The following is a 16,629-nucleotide window of genomic DNA, read 5'->3' as shown; positions in this document are numbered from 1 at the left end:
TTCTGGCTGGATAAAAGAGGCTGTGACCACCACTGGGGCCATTTCCCCAGCAAAGGCGAAAAAAAATCCCACTGTGTGGAATCATCTTGGGGTATGACCTCCTTATTAGGGACAGGAAGGAATAATTTTAGGAAGGTCAAGTGCATTTCATGTGGACGTTTGTTTTGTTTGAACTGGGTGAGCCCCACGTGTTTTATCATGTTTTAACAGGAAAGCGTTCCCCAACACCAGGCATTTATCCGTCAGCAGCCCAGGCACAAATTGAAACCAAGAATCCTCGGGTAAACCTTTTAGTCAGCAAATGGCAGCAAGTTTGGCTTCTGGCCTTGGAAAGAAGAAGAAAACTTAATGATGCTTTGGACAGACTTGAAGAGGTCAGAAAAACACTGTATAGAATATACATCCTTTTTGCATAATTTTCTTTACCCTGGATTAAATTCCAATGCTGTAAACAACTTCCATATTTGTTGTATCATATTGTGTGACACAGCTAACTGAAAACACTGTGATACATGTGCTTTAATGTGCTTTAAAAGCTGTCATGGTAATTTTAAATGAGGAGAGTGGAGATATTTAAAATGCTTGCGTAGGTCCTCAAAGAATCAATTATTCAACAAAACGCAGATGGTATCTATCTCATTGATGTTCTAGATTGATGGATTTCAGCTGAAAAAGGTTCTTTCTGTTTTTTATTAAGCTGAGAGAATTCGCCAACTTTGATTTTGATATTTGGAGGAAAAAATACATGCGATGGATGAACCACAAGAAGTCTCGTGTGATGGACTTCTTCAGGAGGATTGATAAAGATCAGGATGGAAAGATTACGAGACAAGAATTTATCGACGGAATTCTTTCTTCAAGTAAGTTTTAGAATTAACATAATGTTGAACTTGGAACAAACATCTCATGAATTCTTATTGTCTAGATAGTGTGACAGATTTCTTTTTTGAATATTAATTATTATTATTTTATAATTATTTTACTTGAAAATATTTCTAGATTCTAGAAACTCTTTCTAGTTATTTTACATTGTGAATCAGGTTACAAATGCCACATTTATATTATTGTCTAATTAGTAGTTTGCTGTTTTACTGAACTCAGATTGTCATTCCTATAGTATACTGGCTACTTCAACAATTACTTTTTGATTGATTACTCTTAATAGTAAAAGGTAACTTATATATCCTAGAGATGATTTTCAAAATCAGTTCATAGGATCATATGATTTTTATTAAAGAGCTTATATAGAATAGTTTCAAGTATAGAAGGAAACTGTGTAGTTTTTGAAAGCAGTGTTTTCATGAGCCAATATTCATATACCTATATAATAAGGCTCAAAATGCCAAGCAGACAAACTGGAAAGGAATTTTCCTAGCTTTCCTGGTGAATTGGTATTCCTGAGGTACGTTGGTAATATAAGTCCTCCACATCATATATGTGATCGTATTTCCTTTTAGGAACAGACTCATAACAGATAAGGACCTAATACTTAAAATAATCCTTTATCTTCGGATCATAGAGACTTTTGCTTTGAACAGCAATGATTCGGAATTGGGCTGCTTCTGGTATTTTATTTTAGCATTTCAGTAAGAAAATACTGTACTCTCCCCCTGCTTTAGGAAATGCAGTAAAAGATCATTATATATGAATATTGTTGTTTCTGCTTGAAGTAATAAATCATGGAAAAAAACCTCATACCACCAAGAGGTGAAATAATTTACTCTTTTAACTCAATATCAATTTATTATGATGGCCAAACACTCCTGATGTAATCCCTGTTCATCACCTTGAAATTTTCTTTGATCATTCCATTGAGAATTGTGGGTTAATACTGTGCCTCTGTGAACTTGATCTGAAGGACTTCATGAAACACCATGTATGGATCTGCATTGAGAAGGCTTCACATTCCAGATCTAATCAGCACTGAAATGCTTGCTTGACCTTTCCTCACCAACTATTTAGCTTGTTAATTTCTGGTATTTTATGCACTCTGAAGGTCAAAATATTAACACACACACACCCCCCCCGCTATATTTTAGAGTTTAATCTGTGCCCTTGCTTTTGTCTCTGTCTTCAAGCCACACTATGGTATTCATTTTAATCTAGTATCTGGGTAACACTGGAGATTCAGCTCGGGTTTTTGTCAGAAATACTCCTTCACTTGTTTGGATGTCCTTATGTTTTTGATAAGCACTATCTGTCACCCTAGGCCACCCTGTGCCTAATCACCTTCTAATATTTGTGATCAAGCCTCTCATTGTAATGGAAATGAAAAGCAAAAAAAATTTGTGTTGCAGAGTTCCCTACAAGCCGACTTGAAATGAGTGCTGTTGCAGACATTTTTGATAGAGATGGTGATGGATATATTGACTATTATGAATTTGTAGCAGCTCTTCATCCAAACAAGGATGCATACAAGCCTCTAACAGATGCTGACAAAATTGAAGATGAGGTATGTTCTCTGCTTTCTTAGGGTGCATTCTGTTTTACTGGAGTCACGTTCTAAAATAATTCACTTTATTTTCACTCCTATTTAATTTAAAGGTTACTGGGTACATAAATCTTTAGAAATGTGATATTTAAAGTCACTGTCCTGTCGTTTTTTGCAGGTTACAAGGCAGGTAGCGAAATGTAAATGTGCAAAACGGTTTCAAGTGGAACAGATTGGGGATAACAAGTACAGGGTAAGTCTTTTAGAGACCTCAGTTTTTTCAGTTTCCTTCATGTGACATGGCTTAAGCAAGGAATTAGGCTATATGAATTCACAAGACTCTTGTATGACAATTACACATTTTCTTTAAGATTGTCTAATTTTTTTTCTTGTTAGAACATATAGACTAAAAATATGGAAAATGGCTGATGCTTGTATTTATTTTCCCTTGAACTATTGAAGCTGTTTTCAGTCCCAGGAATTTTTAAGAGCTGCATTTTTAACTGCACACATCTGTACATATGCATACATACGTAAAATATATCCTCAAAAGCTGGACTTTCTGCCTGGATACCTTAAGTGTTTAAACTGTAGCTGATTTTCTATTAGTTTCATAGAAATAGTGACTGATATTTTCTTGTGGTATTGTGTGGTACTTCAAAAATCATTTACCAAAGTGTATTCAATCATTTTTACACTCTTGTCATTTTTTTGGAACATGCACACTTCTGAAGTATAAGCAAAGTGTTAGATGGAATTATTTTAGATCACAGAAAAATAAATAACACACCGTAGAGAAAGATCTGCTACCCCTGGATTCAATAACCAGAACAATTTGAGGTAAAATATACAATATTTGGCTAAGAGAGATTAATAAGTATTTGTAGATTTTAAAAGACCACAGAAACAGCAATGGGAAGGAGACAAAGCCCTTGAATATTTTCCAATATTCAGTCTCTGGATGGCTAGCTACCTGCTCACCTCTCAAGCAGATACTTTATTTAGAATGTCTAATGTGTTAGTTTGCATGTGTTCTAGGTCATGTAGAGAATTTCCTGTAAACTAATCGTGTCTTTCTTCCATTTTTCATTTCTTATCAGTTCTTCCTGGGAAATCAGGTATAAACCAGTGGAATGTGTTATGAATTTTTTTTTGTCCTTTTTTTTTTTTTTTTTTTTTTTGTCTTTTTTTTTTTTTTTCTTTTTTTTTTTTTTTTTCCTAACACATAGTGATTTTTTAAGCTTGCAATGGTCAGTTTTCTTGCCATCCTTTAATTTTCAGCTAATTCATTGCTGGTCAGCTGTGGTATTTCTTTAAATGCTATGGAGCATTCCTTGACTCAGGATCCCTCCTCTACAATCCCTCACCTGCTTTCTTTGGTCATTTTGCTCATTAAGGAGATTACTTTTAAAGGAACCAGATAATAGTCAGCAGCAATTCTCACAGTGAAAAACTTTGAGCATTTAAACTGCAATTGTAGGGATTGTGGTTATCTAATCAGTTTTATAGCTGAATTCTTAAAAATTCTTTAATTTTTTTTAGGCTATTTGATTAAAGGCTAATCATGGCAAACAAATCGCAGTGTCTTATCAGGTATTTATTGCAAATTGCACAAAAAACACCTTCATCTTTGCAAAAAAAAAAAGGTACAGTGTCTATGCAGTCAAGAAGACTGATTAAGAGCCTAGCTGATAGTTATTATCTTAGGTACTAATGCAGTTAATCTTTTAATATGTATTTTGGAAATAGGCAAAATAAAATTACTGTTCCCATTTAGACTAATCCCTCTCCCAAAGTGTTTTCAAGGAGCTATGGCAAGTCTGTAACGTACTGGAGCTGTGTTTAGGAATACTCTGTGTCAGCTGGGTCACTGAGGAGTCCTCCCTCAGGAGGAAACACTACCCAGCCCTTGCTCCTGTGCTACACACTGACACCCAGCTTCCTGAAGTGCTAAATCATATCTGCCCCCTAAGAATGGAAACACCTTGTGCAAACCAGGTATCAGATACTGTGCTTTTAAAAAGGCAGTAATGGATGTAATCCATTCTGGACACGCTAGTGTCAACAGCAATAGCCAGTTTAAATCTCAAGATGTTGAAAATGTGGGTGCACTCTTGTTTACTAGCAGAGTCTGTTAAGTATAGAAGAAAGCATAGAGCAGTTGATAATCTTGCCATATGCCTCAAGCAATATATCTAAGCAATAATTTAGAATATTTTCCACATATAGAACAAGTCTCGTTTTGAAAGAACTGTTTGAAATTATGTTAATCCCCTTATCTGTCATCTGTATTCTCAGATCTTGGAAATACAGAGCATTTCTTAGAAACTCTTACTGATGCAGAAGAGCACCTACAGGCTGTTGTCAAAAACAGGCCTTTTTGTAGCTTAGACTCCTTTATGTTTTTACCTCTGGTTATTTGAAATAATGTTAAATCCTATTTAAAGCAAGTTGGTATCCAGGCTATTTTAGGAAAGAAATCAACCGAGTTACCACAAGAAGAAATGCAGTGATAGATACTGTTGTATTACTGTTCCAGCTCCACTTTCTGAATCAACCTCAGCTAGGTGAGCAGTTTCCAAAGTACACTGTATTTGACCCTTGGTGTAGTTGCCTAATAGGGTCTAACTGACTAATTAGACTGTGATGGGGAAAAAAATATAGAAAAGAAGATACTATCTTCAGAATCACTAGGAAAAAAATTTTGGTAGGAGCAAGCCAGTGAAAATAAACAGCATTAATTTGGATTCCTTTTTAAAAAACCTTTGATCTACAGATGTTAAATGGTTCTTTGTTTGGCAAATGCATTGAATGCATTATTAAAAACTCCTACAAATAATGTTCTTACTTATAACAAATATAATTTATTATTGAATTAAGAAGCGAGCTTTGCTTTTATTTGGTTCCTAAAAGTAATATTCCTTTAAACTTATTCTCTCTTCTTGGCTTGAGTAGCACCAAACAACTAAAGTCATCTAACAGTTAGGGAGCACGTTTGTTGTGTGGTTTCTTCAGTCCCCTCACTGGAGCAAGTAGGTACAGTTGAGTTATGGGCAGCCTTCTCCGAGGGTCAGAGATTGTCCCAAAGAGAGGCATTCAACAACTTTTGGTTTTTGTGAGTGCTCTGCATGTTTGTGTGAAGATGCACTACACTTGGCCTGGTAATCCGGTATCAAAGTTTTTTAGTAGAGCTGGCTGAAAAGTACTGAATTCTTCTGGTTAGTTCTCTTGAGATTGTGAGGTCGACATTTTGGTCGTGCTTTCTTTGATCCGAATTTGAGTGAAGGTACTGCGTACAGGTTTTGTTACACAGGCTTCAAGAGCAAAATATGCATTAGGCCATCAGGCCTAATATGCAAAAATATGCATTAGGCCTTTGGCCATCAGCCCACAGGAGGAATGGACTCATACAGGAACTTAGTATGAAACAGATTGCTGTGCGTCTCGGAATCGTGAAGAACCTTGATGTGTAGACAGAGGAATGACAAACATAATGATAGTTATTAATCATTCATTGCTTCTTTAATGTTCCCTTCCCCACATGCACCTTGCTATGGGTAAGCAGTGTCAGCACCATAGTGCTATAGCTGAAAATATTCCCATAGATGAATCAATTGACAGAACTGTGCAACACTCATAACACATTGAATTTCCAGATTATGTACTGATTGTTTGAAGTGATGCTGCCTTCCTTTCAGCTGACAACATTAAAAATCAAGACTTTGCAGAAGAGCATTTGCTTAAGATTTTATCAGTGAAATAATGCAAATAGGTCTTCATTAATTTGCATCAAAGCAGACTGTAACCAATTAAATAATGTACTACTAATTTTGCTTCTTTGATGACCTCAGACATGTGAGAATCAAGCATAAAATTAAACCTGAGTTTTTCTTACCATCCTGCCATCTTCTTTTGATTAATGCAGTGCCATCTGATTTGAAATCTTAACAGCTTTAATAATCTGCATAAACAAATTGATTTTTTTTAGCATTTACTAATAATTAAATATCAAAATAAGCTTTTTAAAATGTCTGATTTTCTTAACCTAACAGTGTTAACTGCATCTGAATGCCTGAGAACCTCAGACTGTCATTTGGTTTTTATTGCAGTTTGGTGACTCTCAACAACTGCGCCTTGTTCGTATCCTGAGAAGTACGGTCATGGTCCGTGTTGGAGGTGGCTGGATGGCACTTGATGAGTTCTTAGTGAAAAATGATCCTTGCCGTGGTATGTAACAGAACTGTGAAAGACTTGCAGCATATTATTTGGATGCAGTCATCATTCATTGTCTCAAGATGCAGATGGACTTGTATAAAATGCCAGTTGTTGTAAACATCATCTCACTAAATGTCACATTTTTGTGAACTTTAAATCACATGGTTGAGATCCTCCTCAGTTGCACTGATGTATGTCTGGAATAACTGTGGTGTCTTTTGCACAGTTCCTTCAGTTTTATAGTGGTGTAAGTAAGAACTGAACCTAGCCCAGACAGACTTTATGGCATGTAAGTGACTTGTATGACTTGGCAGAAATAGCACACAGAAATGTCCAATAAAACCTTCTCAGCAACACAATAAGTCAAAATAAGGCAATTGAACTGATGAGTAACACCACCACCACAAAAACCTCTGGCCAGTGACTGTTCCCAGTCTTTCAGTCTCTACCTTTGTAACCTTGTCTTTTCCTTGGCATCTTCCCCAGAAGCAGTTTGTAGAGCCCCGAGCCTTACACAAAGCAAGTGGAAAATGTTCTGGTCCGGAGGATGTTGTGCTCTGTCACTGAGCCCTCCAGGGCACTGCATCACATGAGCTCTTTTCTCAGTACACTATAGACAGTATTGAGTACTGTAATAATGAATTCCAGTAAACTAATTGGATATTTATTAAGTGTTGTATCTTTCAGTGTTGACCTAGGAATGCATTGTAACAGTCTACCAGTCAGTAGGACTGAGAAAAATGTTCGGGGTACAACAGAACTAACCAACTTAACCCTTCAGTGAAGCCAGATCTTCTGAGGCACACTTTATTTTATACTACTCTGCTCTTCTGAGGGATAGAAGTAGAAAGGAATAAAAGAAGGACTCTTTTTCTTGGGTATATGTAAGCAGATGTCAACACAGTGGGTCTAAAGAATACCTGTAAGAATACTCTGTAACATCAACATCACTGGATGTTGTGCATTGGTACCTAATCCTTGTCTGGTTGAAGTCAGTGATGCAGGTTCAAACTTTTCCTAAACCACTTCACCTAGCAAATTTGCATTTCTACCAAGTGCTCCTCGTGTCTTCAGGTGAATCGCATTGCAAAGAACTGTTGTCATAAACAGCTTTAGAAGTACTGCACCTAGTCATATAAAATCCCTTTAGCTTGTATTACTTCTTTATGTCAGCAGATAAATACCGCTGCTACACAAGTACACTTGGGACTGTAGCCGAGTCTGTCTAAATGCCATTTCCTTTTTGCCTAGGAGACCTTTGAGAACTCACCTCAGAGCACTTAGGGACAGCTTTTGCTCAAGTCCTGTCTTTTGGCCTGGTGCTCCAAGTCTCTTGCATATGCAGCTGCTGTACTTGATTTCTTCTCCTGCTAACGATTTTCTTTAATGTGACCCATGTCCTGTGTCATTTTTTCTAGTTCATCATCACGGGAGTAAAATGTTACGTTCGGAATCAAACTCTTCAATTACCACTCAGCCTACTATAGGTTGGCAAACCCCTCTCTTTGTCTCCTCCTCCTCTTCTTCTCTCTCTTCATTTCCTTCCTGCTTTTTAAATATATATATATACTTTTAACTATACGCTTCACCCATCATATTTAGCTTAACATGTTCCTACATGGGCTGGTGCTTTGCAAGCTAATTTTTTTGACACGCTTGAAGAGTGTTTCAAAAACAATTGTCATTCACACTGACACAGTTAAATGCTAACATGTCTTGCATTTATTTATTCATGCAGAACATTCTCTCCTATGTATGTTTGTATGTGTGTGTGTGAGTGCTCAGCCACCAATTACCTCATCATAGTTTGGGTTTCATGTTCATCATTGCATGTTGCCAAACTACATAACTTCATAGTTTTGAATAAATATATTTGCTGCTTTCCTGTAATTTGTATTTAGCTATTTCTTCTACAACATCCAAGCAAGTATTATTTATTATGAGTAGCTGTAGAGTTAGCAAAACTACCCATCAGGTTGTGTCTCTGTATTAATAGTTGATTGATTAACAATGATTTAGCACGTTGAGCATTCCATTATCACGCTGACTTCCTTTGACAGTGGTTCATTCCTGCTGGCATAAAGTATTAGAATAAGTGAGTCCTGCACATAACTCTTCTGTGTCCAAAATAAATGCATTACACAGTAATGCATTTTATTTATTGTTAAAATGTGTTGGAGTTGGCATGGCAAAAATGGCAAATAGCAGCCTTGTGACAGCTTTCATATCTGAGTCAATGAACACTTCTCTTTGCAGCTAAAGGGAGGACGAACGTGGAGCTGCGTGAAAAATTCATTTTGGCGGATGGCGCCAGTCAGAGCATGGCAGCTTTCCGACCCAGGGGCCGCAGATCACGGCCCTCTTCAAGGGGTGCTTCTCCCAACAGATCTACTTCTTTGTCAAGCCAAGCTGGCCAGGCAGCTGCCCCACAGGCTGTTACTACCAGTACACCGAAGGTAAGGAGAAGCGTACAAAACTGCACTGGTTAACAAATGGCATATAGATTGAAGTTTTGGGTTTTTTCCTCCCTCCGGTAATACTGGTGCTTTCTCTAGCTTATGGAGAAAAAGTATCTCCACTTTATTTCATAGTCTGGGGTGGATCTGAGAAGTGTTTTCAATGTGTTTTCTCTACTATTTGCAACATAGCAGTAGAAGAATTTCTGCATTTAAGGTGCCACATGAGCTAACCGGCAGTTTAGGAACTGCTCTGAAAGATCAACAAACCTCTCCATTTCACTTGAAAAATAAACTCTGTCATCTCTTCGTTTTAGAACATTTGTCATTAACTCTTTCTGCGTAGATTTTGTTTCTACTGAGATTTTGAAAGCCTGGGTATCCTTCTCCATGACGTTGTTTTCCACTACTGTCCTTCATATTTTGATTTACCATTGTTTCATACAGACACCACATCATTTAACACGCAACTATGGTAAACCATGGTTGACAAACAGCAAAACATCAACTCCTTCTAAGCCACCAGAATCCTCAGACTATCAAGGGTCATCTGCAGAGGTACAGTAAGGACAGAAATTCTAGTCTGACTTCCTTCACTAAAACCGTCACTTCACTAACAGCCACTAGAGTTTCAGTGCTTCTGAGCTGCATCCTGTGTTCATTAGTGCATTGTCTTTATTTTAGACCTTTGTCAAATTATTTCTTACCTTTTTTTTCCCCCCAAGTTTGTTTGGTTTTTTTATGTTCTGTTTTTCATGTTTCTTTTAATTTTAGGAAAATACAGCCTCAATGAGCTAATGTTTAAAGCTCAAATGGTTAATAAGTCATAAAAGTGTGGAATGAAATGGTTGAGTAAATGTGGAAAAATACTTTTTTTAAAAAAATGAAACATTCCATATACTATGCAGTTTTCTTTCCTAAAATTGTTTACACTGAATTCATGAAGTACAAGAATGTTTCTGAACTGCAGGCATGGGCTTAATAAATCATGATGTCTGGTGCAAAACCATTAAATAAATACCCAATCACTGCGAAGAAGATGGCACAAAAGTTTGGCTGTGATACATAAATCTTTACAACAACTAAAGTTTTGTTTAGGGGGTAGTGACCAATCATTGCTCTAATAGTTAGCTATTTGATGACTTAACAGGAAACTAGCATGGCTGAGATGGAAATTGCTAGTATAGCAATTAGGATTGTGCTGGCAATTAGGCTGTATGACCAAAATTTGAAGGGGCTTGGAGCCAAAGTTTTTGCTCTAATGTCATTACAGTCAGTGAAAAGATTGCAGCTGGATCAGGCTGCACAGTGATGTGTCATTTGTGGGAATTACTCTTGTCCTGGGTTGGATGGAGGGCTTGGAGAGGAGAAGCTTGTGCTGTCACCCCCTCTGTTGTATCTGCTTTTCACAAATCTGCACTTTGATGCCTATTGCTGTTCATGTGACACCTTCTGGTGTGAAGTTTCCATAACCTCAGCATGGCTTTGCTCAAAGATGCACAACAAACTTCTTCCTCCCTCCTTCTGTGCATGTTGTTGTGCACACTGCAGGTGTGTCTGTGGGCACAGCACTGCAAGCACACAGGGCTGTGGCTTAGAGTGATTCACTGCACAGAGTTCAGTCAGTTGTCACTTTCTAATACATTCCTGTATTTTCCTTCATCTCTTAGCTAGTAACTGCAGTGAAAGATTAATTGATGGTACATTAAAGGATTTATAGACATGGAAAGGTGATGTTTTCATTGAATTACAATGACAGGAAAGCAGCTGGCCTGATTTCATATGGGAGCACTGTACTTCTTATCTGCTCTTCCAACTGCCAGTAGTTTCAGTGAGTTTATATAAACCACTGTGGTTGAGGATTTTAAAGGGAATGGTTAGGGTGGGGTAGGTTCAGTGAATTTCTAAGGCATTCTGCAGCATTTACTGCCTAAGAGTGCAGTTACTCATTTTATATGTAAACTGCATTCGGGCTTAGGACAGAACTGAAGAGCAGGCTAGTTTTATTTCTTGCACTGGTGATTCTATCCCAATGCCTTGCCCAGAGGGCAGCAACTTCAGTGTTCCCTTTCTCCTTACCCCTCCCAAGCAGTGTCTGTATGGCAGAGATTGCCAGGGTGTGGCTAGCTGGATGTCAAGCACTGTACTTGGCTGTAACAAGAGTTTAATATTGTGACCTGCTCTGGCAGAGCCACCAGGTTGCTCTGTAGCATCTCAGCACTCTTCTGTTCAGAAGTGCCAGAAATGGTCTGAACTGGCAGCTGCCAGGCAATCTCCTGCCAGGCCTCTACTCTGTTCTTAGCTGAAGGCAGCTTCCAACACGCTGCTCTGGATCTTGGTTTTCAGTACCTAGTTCTACCTACAATTATATGGGGATCAAAGGCACAGAATGCAGGATCCTGGGATCCCAGCCACTCCACAGCCTGCATGCATCACTGCACTGTTCTTATTTTCTGATATTTCTGAAGTATTTTTGTGTTAATTAAATTACTGTGTATACTGTAGTTTTCCTCTTATTTGCATACACCTCTTATTTAGTGAGTGATACTCATTTTGAATCACTGATGATTCAATTTTCATGGCTGTGAAAGAAATTTTCCTGTTTGGGGCAGATTGTAAATCAAAATTCACTTCAGAAATAAGAAAGCAGACAGGGTAAGACTGTGTAGTAGAGACGCTGTAAGGGAGTATATTGACAACTGGAACTTTTAAAATTAGCCCTATGCCCTTTTTTCAGTTGTTGTGTTTTTTTGGTTTTTGTTTTTTTTCTTTCCTCCTCCTAGCAGAAGGTTTCTGAAATTTGGTAGCCTTGTTTCAATTTTAAAAATATTTCCATCACATGTAACTACAGCCAGAATGGTGGAAAGTCAAGTTATGCAGATATAAAATCTCAGTATGTACCATCAACTAATCTTACCTGCTTGACTAATTATAAGAAGGTAGCTTTTTTCTTTCCTCATATGGATTGAAATACACACAAAGATGTTAAAATGTTAAGCTAACTGTTAAAAATCTTTTGTTTTTGTTTTACATTTGGACCACTTCAAATGCAAACTGCTGAAGGAACATTTTAAACTTCACATTTTGAATAATGCCCGTAGTGGCTCAAACCAGTATTTCAGATCCACAGTGAATGTTGTTATGATGATCATATTCTGAGCTATGTAGCCCCTAATACCAGTCCTTATCTTCAGTTAAAAAAGCATTTTTGTTGTGTTTTGGTTTGCATAGGGAACACCAATTCAAGGAAGTAAACTCAGACTGCCAGGGTATCTATCAGGGAAGGGTTTCCACTCAGGAGAAGACAGTGGCATCCTGTCAACAGCAGCTACCAGAGTCAGAGCTCAGTTTGCAGGTGAGTGTCTTGACTCCAGAGGTCCATCTACCACTTGCTTTGTTTTCCATCTGAATACTTACGGTCACATTAGGGTTCAAGGGAGATGTCAGAAGAGTGGGAAGGAGTAAAAAATAAAAATAATCAGGCACATAATCAGGCCCTCCATTCACATGTTCAGCTCTGGATGTACAAATTCATGACTGCAGTCTTCTTGACAATGGTACCTCCAGTGTATCTGCCCAAAGAACTAGGGAAGAAGCATTTACTCAAAGGATGCAGTTCTTTACAGTATTCAAGTTATTCTCAATTGTGATGGAGCAAAGGGGTCACTTAGTCGTGACCTGTCCATTTCTTTTGGAAGAGCTGCAGGCAGCAGCTGTAGATAACCTTATTAATGGAATATTCCACAGAGATTTTTAAAGCAATATACAAGAATAGAAAGCAGTGAAGCTCTGCTTTTCAACACAGTGTTCATACATACAGGGAACTAGATTTCTGGAGATCAAAAATACTTAATAAGTAATTGGAAAGTTATGAAAAACCACAATAATTGTTTTCTGTTTAAGATTCTTTGTTGTGGTTTTTTCTTCATGGCACATTGTCTGGGCAGGATTTACGCAGCAGACTTGCTGGGAGCTCATCTTCTCAGCCCTTTGTTGGGTAGGATGTACACTTTGCCCGTGTTTAGTTGCAGCTTTCATCTGTATGGATTTAACTTTTTTTAAAAAAGAGGGATACAATTTAAATATCGAGATGTTCATTTGCATCTCCAGGATGCCTATACTTCAGTCACAAAGAAAAGAGGAAACTTAACAGAAATCACAAATGAATGAAGAGACCAGATACTGATTTTTTTTTCCCCAATTAATATTTGAGAAAATGGCAGGGGAAAGAAAGGCTCTGGCTGTTGAGGAAGGTACAATGCATGTCTAGGAAGTCAAGAAAAGCCTCCAGGATAATGCATTTTTATTGAGATGTGCTAGTGATGAGTTAACTGTGTCAGCATTTTATCTGATATTTTCTTTTCTTTAGTGTGAAACACAGCATCATTTAGACCTTGCAAAAGTCTAAAGTTTGTTTGTGCAATGAGGAATTTTTGGGGTTGCCAAAGAGCTAGGAAAGACCTGCACAGGTTTTTCATCCCTACCCTTGATCCTGATGGTTATCTCCTCTCTTCTAGAAACCAGAAGGACTCCAAGCAGACCTGGTAGCCGAGCAGGAAGCAAGGCTGGCAGCAGGTCGAGCAGCCGCCGAGGCAGTGACGCTTCTGACTTTGACATTTCAGAAATCCAGTCTGTGTGCTCAGATATGTCAGAGACTGTTCCTGCTACCAGCAGGCCGACACCCCGAGCAGGTTCTCGGCCAGGGTCCGCCAAGCCTTCTAAAATTCCAACTCCCCAGAGAAGGCCTCTAGCCAGCAAATCGGACAAGTCCCTGAAGAGATAATATGATTGGCTCCATAAAGGTCTTTTACTTTTGCATTAAATATTTAAGTTCATAAGATGTAAAATATTATGTAGAAATTACTGTGAAATATCGCAAGAGGTGGATTTTTAATTCTGCAGATGGCCTTATTTGTGTATTTGTCTTCTTACTTTATGTGTATAATTTTTGTCACATTCTTTTTTGTTTTGCCATATCCTGTGAGAAGGGGAAGAGTTCTAATGTAAACTAACAGTTGTACACAGTAACATGTAGAAAGTACACTAAAAATAATTGCCGAATGTACAGTGTACTGAATGTACAGTAAAGTCTCTGCAACCTCAGTAAAAAAGGCCTATCACTACATCATTAGTTAACAGTAAAGGATACCTCATGATTTTTCTTTAAAAAAGAAAAAGAGAATACTGAAAGCCAAAAGACACAATTACACATTTTGAGCTAACTAAACAAACACTAAAAGATGTATGTCAAAACTACTAAGGAATACAAACACACATTCACAATACCCTTATTTATACAGCATCTCTCCGAGAAGTCACGGAGTTAATTAAGCACTTGCCAATAATATGATACTCCAATACCTTGCAGCATTTCTGTGCCATTGCTTTCAATGAGGCCAGACACATACTGGATATCTGAACTATTATTCTGTAAGAATATCAATATAAAGTGCATTCATGTAAATGTGAGGTTTTCTTTCGCTTGAGTGGATGGTAGCACTGTATCATTGAACTCATTTTGTATCAAAGCAATTTTGCTTGCAGAAAGCTCAGAAATAAACATGTCCCTTAACTTTATTTCTATCGTATTTCTTATTTCACAGGAAGGTAATCTTCTGTGTTATGTTTTAGAGCATATGCCATTTCAGATGACCAATAATTACCACAGGAACACAGGCTTTAATGTTATTTCCCCTTATCAGGTATCTGATTTTGGTTAGCTACTGTATTTGTTTAATAAAACACTAAATTGCACATATCAGAGCATATGAAATTATATGTAATTATTGTGTGTTGACAATTATTTTCTCCATATTAAACGCTGTCATTTATATACTGTGTATGAAAAGCATAGAGAGTAATTCACTTGCTCATTCTAGCCATTCATGGATTTCTTGAAAGGATAGTTCAATTTCACAGGAAAAAAGATGCAGCTTCAAATGGGAGGGCTGTAGCATGGCTGGACACATGCTGTGATAAGTAGTGACAGAACTTTCAAATGCCCTTTGATAATATCAGAAAGACTTGAGTGGGGTTTGGCCAGATAAACAAAAATAATACTCAAAAGATAATTGAATCAATCAAAAGGCACTTGTACCAGGATTTCCTTCAACCCAGAGTTGTACAGAGGTTTTGTGGAAAGCCTTGATCAACCGATCCTACCTGGCTTGGGAATCACCACCAGTGTTTACTGGTTACTGAAGCATCAGTCTCTGCTGCAGTAGTTTATCTTTCCATTTCTCACCTCTCCTGTTGCTTCTATTCATCCAGCAATTGCTTTCCTAGAACATTAAAACTGATCAAGAATGACTTCAGTGCTCTTTGAAACCCCCAACACCCTTGGAGAGTTGTCAGCATTTACAGATGATAGCTGAAATATCTCTACTTGTAAACAGGAGAAGGGAAAAGGATAGAATTTAGGCACTTGCATGGATAATTTGCCTGAAAGAGGTGGTGGTGCCTAGTGGGATATTCTTGGTGCATTTTCTTAACCACAAGACTGATGAAGGGAGGACAAATTTAAGGGTACATACATAGTTCAGTACCTTGTATCCCAGGAGCAACCTACCTACACAGGAGGTATTGTTGGCACCTACTTAAAGAACCTTTTATATTGCAATCTTAGCTCAAATATATATTTTTTAATACTTCATTAATTATGTACTTAATGGAATTTTTGCATGACTACACTATAACTTTACAGAAATTTTAGAGGAGTGGCCAGCCTCTGAGAAATCCAGTGCCATCTCTACACCTAAGGACAAAGTAGATTACTGTGACTTGCTAGTGATTGCAAAAGGGGGAAGGATGCAACTGGTAAAGTGGGAAAGTTCTTTCATTGCCTGGAGAGAATCGTCCCATGTCAGGAACCAAATTAACAATTAGGTTAATGGTTAAATTAACAATTAAATAGGACTGGGAATTCAGTTAAAAAGCCTTAATCTGCCTCCAGGTGTTATACCTTAATTAACTTCTTCCAAAAATTAACTGCTTTAGGCTGATACTAAGAGACTTTCCAAAATTCTGTTGCCTGTGATAAAAAGTTCATACTGACAAAAGCCTGAAAATGGACAATAGATGCTCTATACTTCTGTAAGCCAAGGATGAATCTTTCATGGAAAAGGCATATTGTGAACATACTGATAAGTAGCTCAGTCTTAGTGAACTATTTTTGTAAAGAAAGTAGTGGTATTCAATTTCCATCTTTCTGTAATTAAAAAGCATTTCTTCTTAGGTACCAGTATAAATGGGAGATGAAGGATCAAGTACATGTACTACGAGTACATCCCCACCTTATTCGGTTGCATGGGTTTTTATGTAACCTCCTTGCTGGAAATGTGTCTTTTGCCCTTTATTAGCTTCCTTTTAACAGCAGGAGTTGATCATGAATTCATCAGCCTGCTAGGTGACCATGAGTTGATTACAGCTTAGTGTGGCCTAGACTCTTATGCCTGTTTCTTCTGGGATTGTCCTGCACAGTGAAGGAGCAGAGGTCACAGGCTGGGAAGAAGGGTTGGACAGCCTGTG

At 37.8% G+C, this 16,629-nt stretch overlaps 1 protein-coding gene across 4 annotated transcripts in view; it reads left to right on the top strand.

Moving 5' to 3' along the window:
- Positions 1–14,940, top strand: part of DST (dystonin) — a 293,083-nt gene extending 278,143 nt beyond the window's left edge. For 3 of the 4 annotated variants that reach the window (XM_063389398.1, XM_063389397.1, XM_063389400.1), the window contains 10 exons: positions 211–374; positions 698–860; positions 2,298–2,452; positions 2,610–2,684; positions 3,532–3,549; positions 6,541–6,658; positions 8,903–9,102; positions 9,550–9,660; positions 12,334–12,457; positions 13,620–14,940. In XM_063389398.1, coding sequence (XP_063245468.1) covers positions 211–374; positions 698–860; positions 2,298–2,452; positions 2,610–2,684; positions 3,532–3,549; positions 6,541–6,658; positions 8,903–9,102; positions 9,550–9,660; positions 12,334–12,457; positions 13,620–13,885 — 1,394 coding nt within the window. In that variant the 3' untranslated portion in view covers positions 13,886–14,940. The remainder of the gene's footprint in view (positions 1–210; positions 375–697; positions 861–2,297; positions 2,453–2,609; positions 2,685–3,531; positions 3,550–6,540; positions 6,659–8,902; positions 9,103–9,549; positions 9,661–12,333; positions 12,458–13,619) is intronic. The other variant, XM_063389401.1, reaches the window with a different exon arrangement.
- Positions 14,941–16,629: the final 1,689 nt, after the last annotated feature.

This window comes from Prinia subflava, chromosome 2 (assembly GCF_021018805.1).
Source record: "Prinia subflava isolate CZ2003 ecotype Zambia chromosome 2, Cam_Psub_1.2, whole genome shotgun sequence".
Lineage (NCBI taxonomy): Eukaryota > Metazoa > Chordata > Aves > Passeriformes > Cisticolidae > Prinia > Prinia subflava.
The sequence above is the reverse complement of the archived record's forward strand: the minus strand, read 5'-3'. Positions and strand labels throughout refer to the sequence as shown.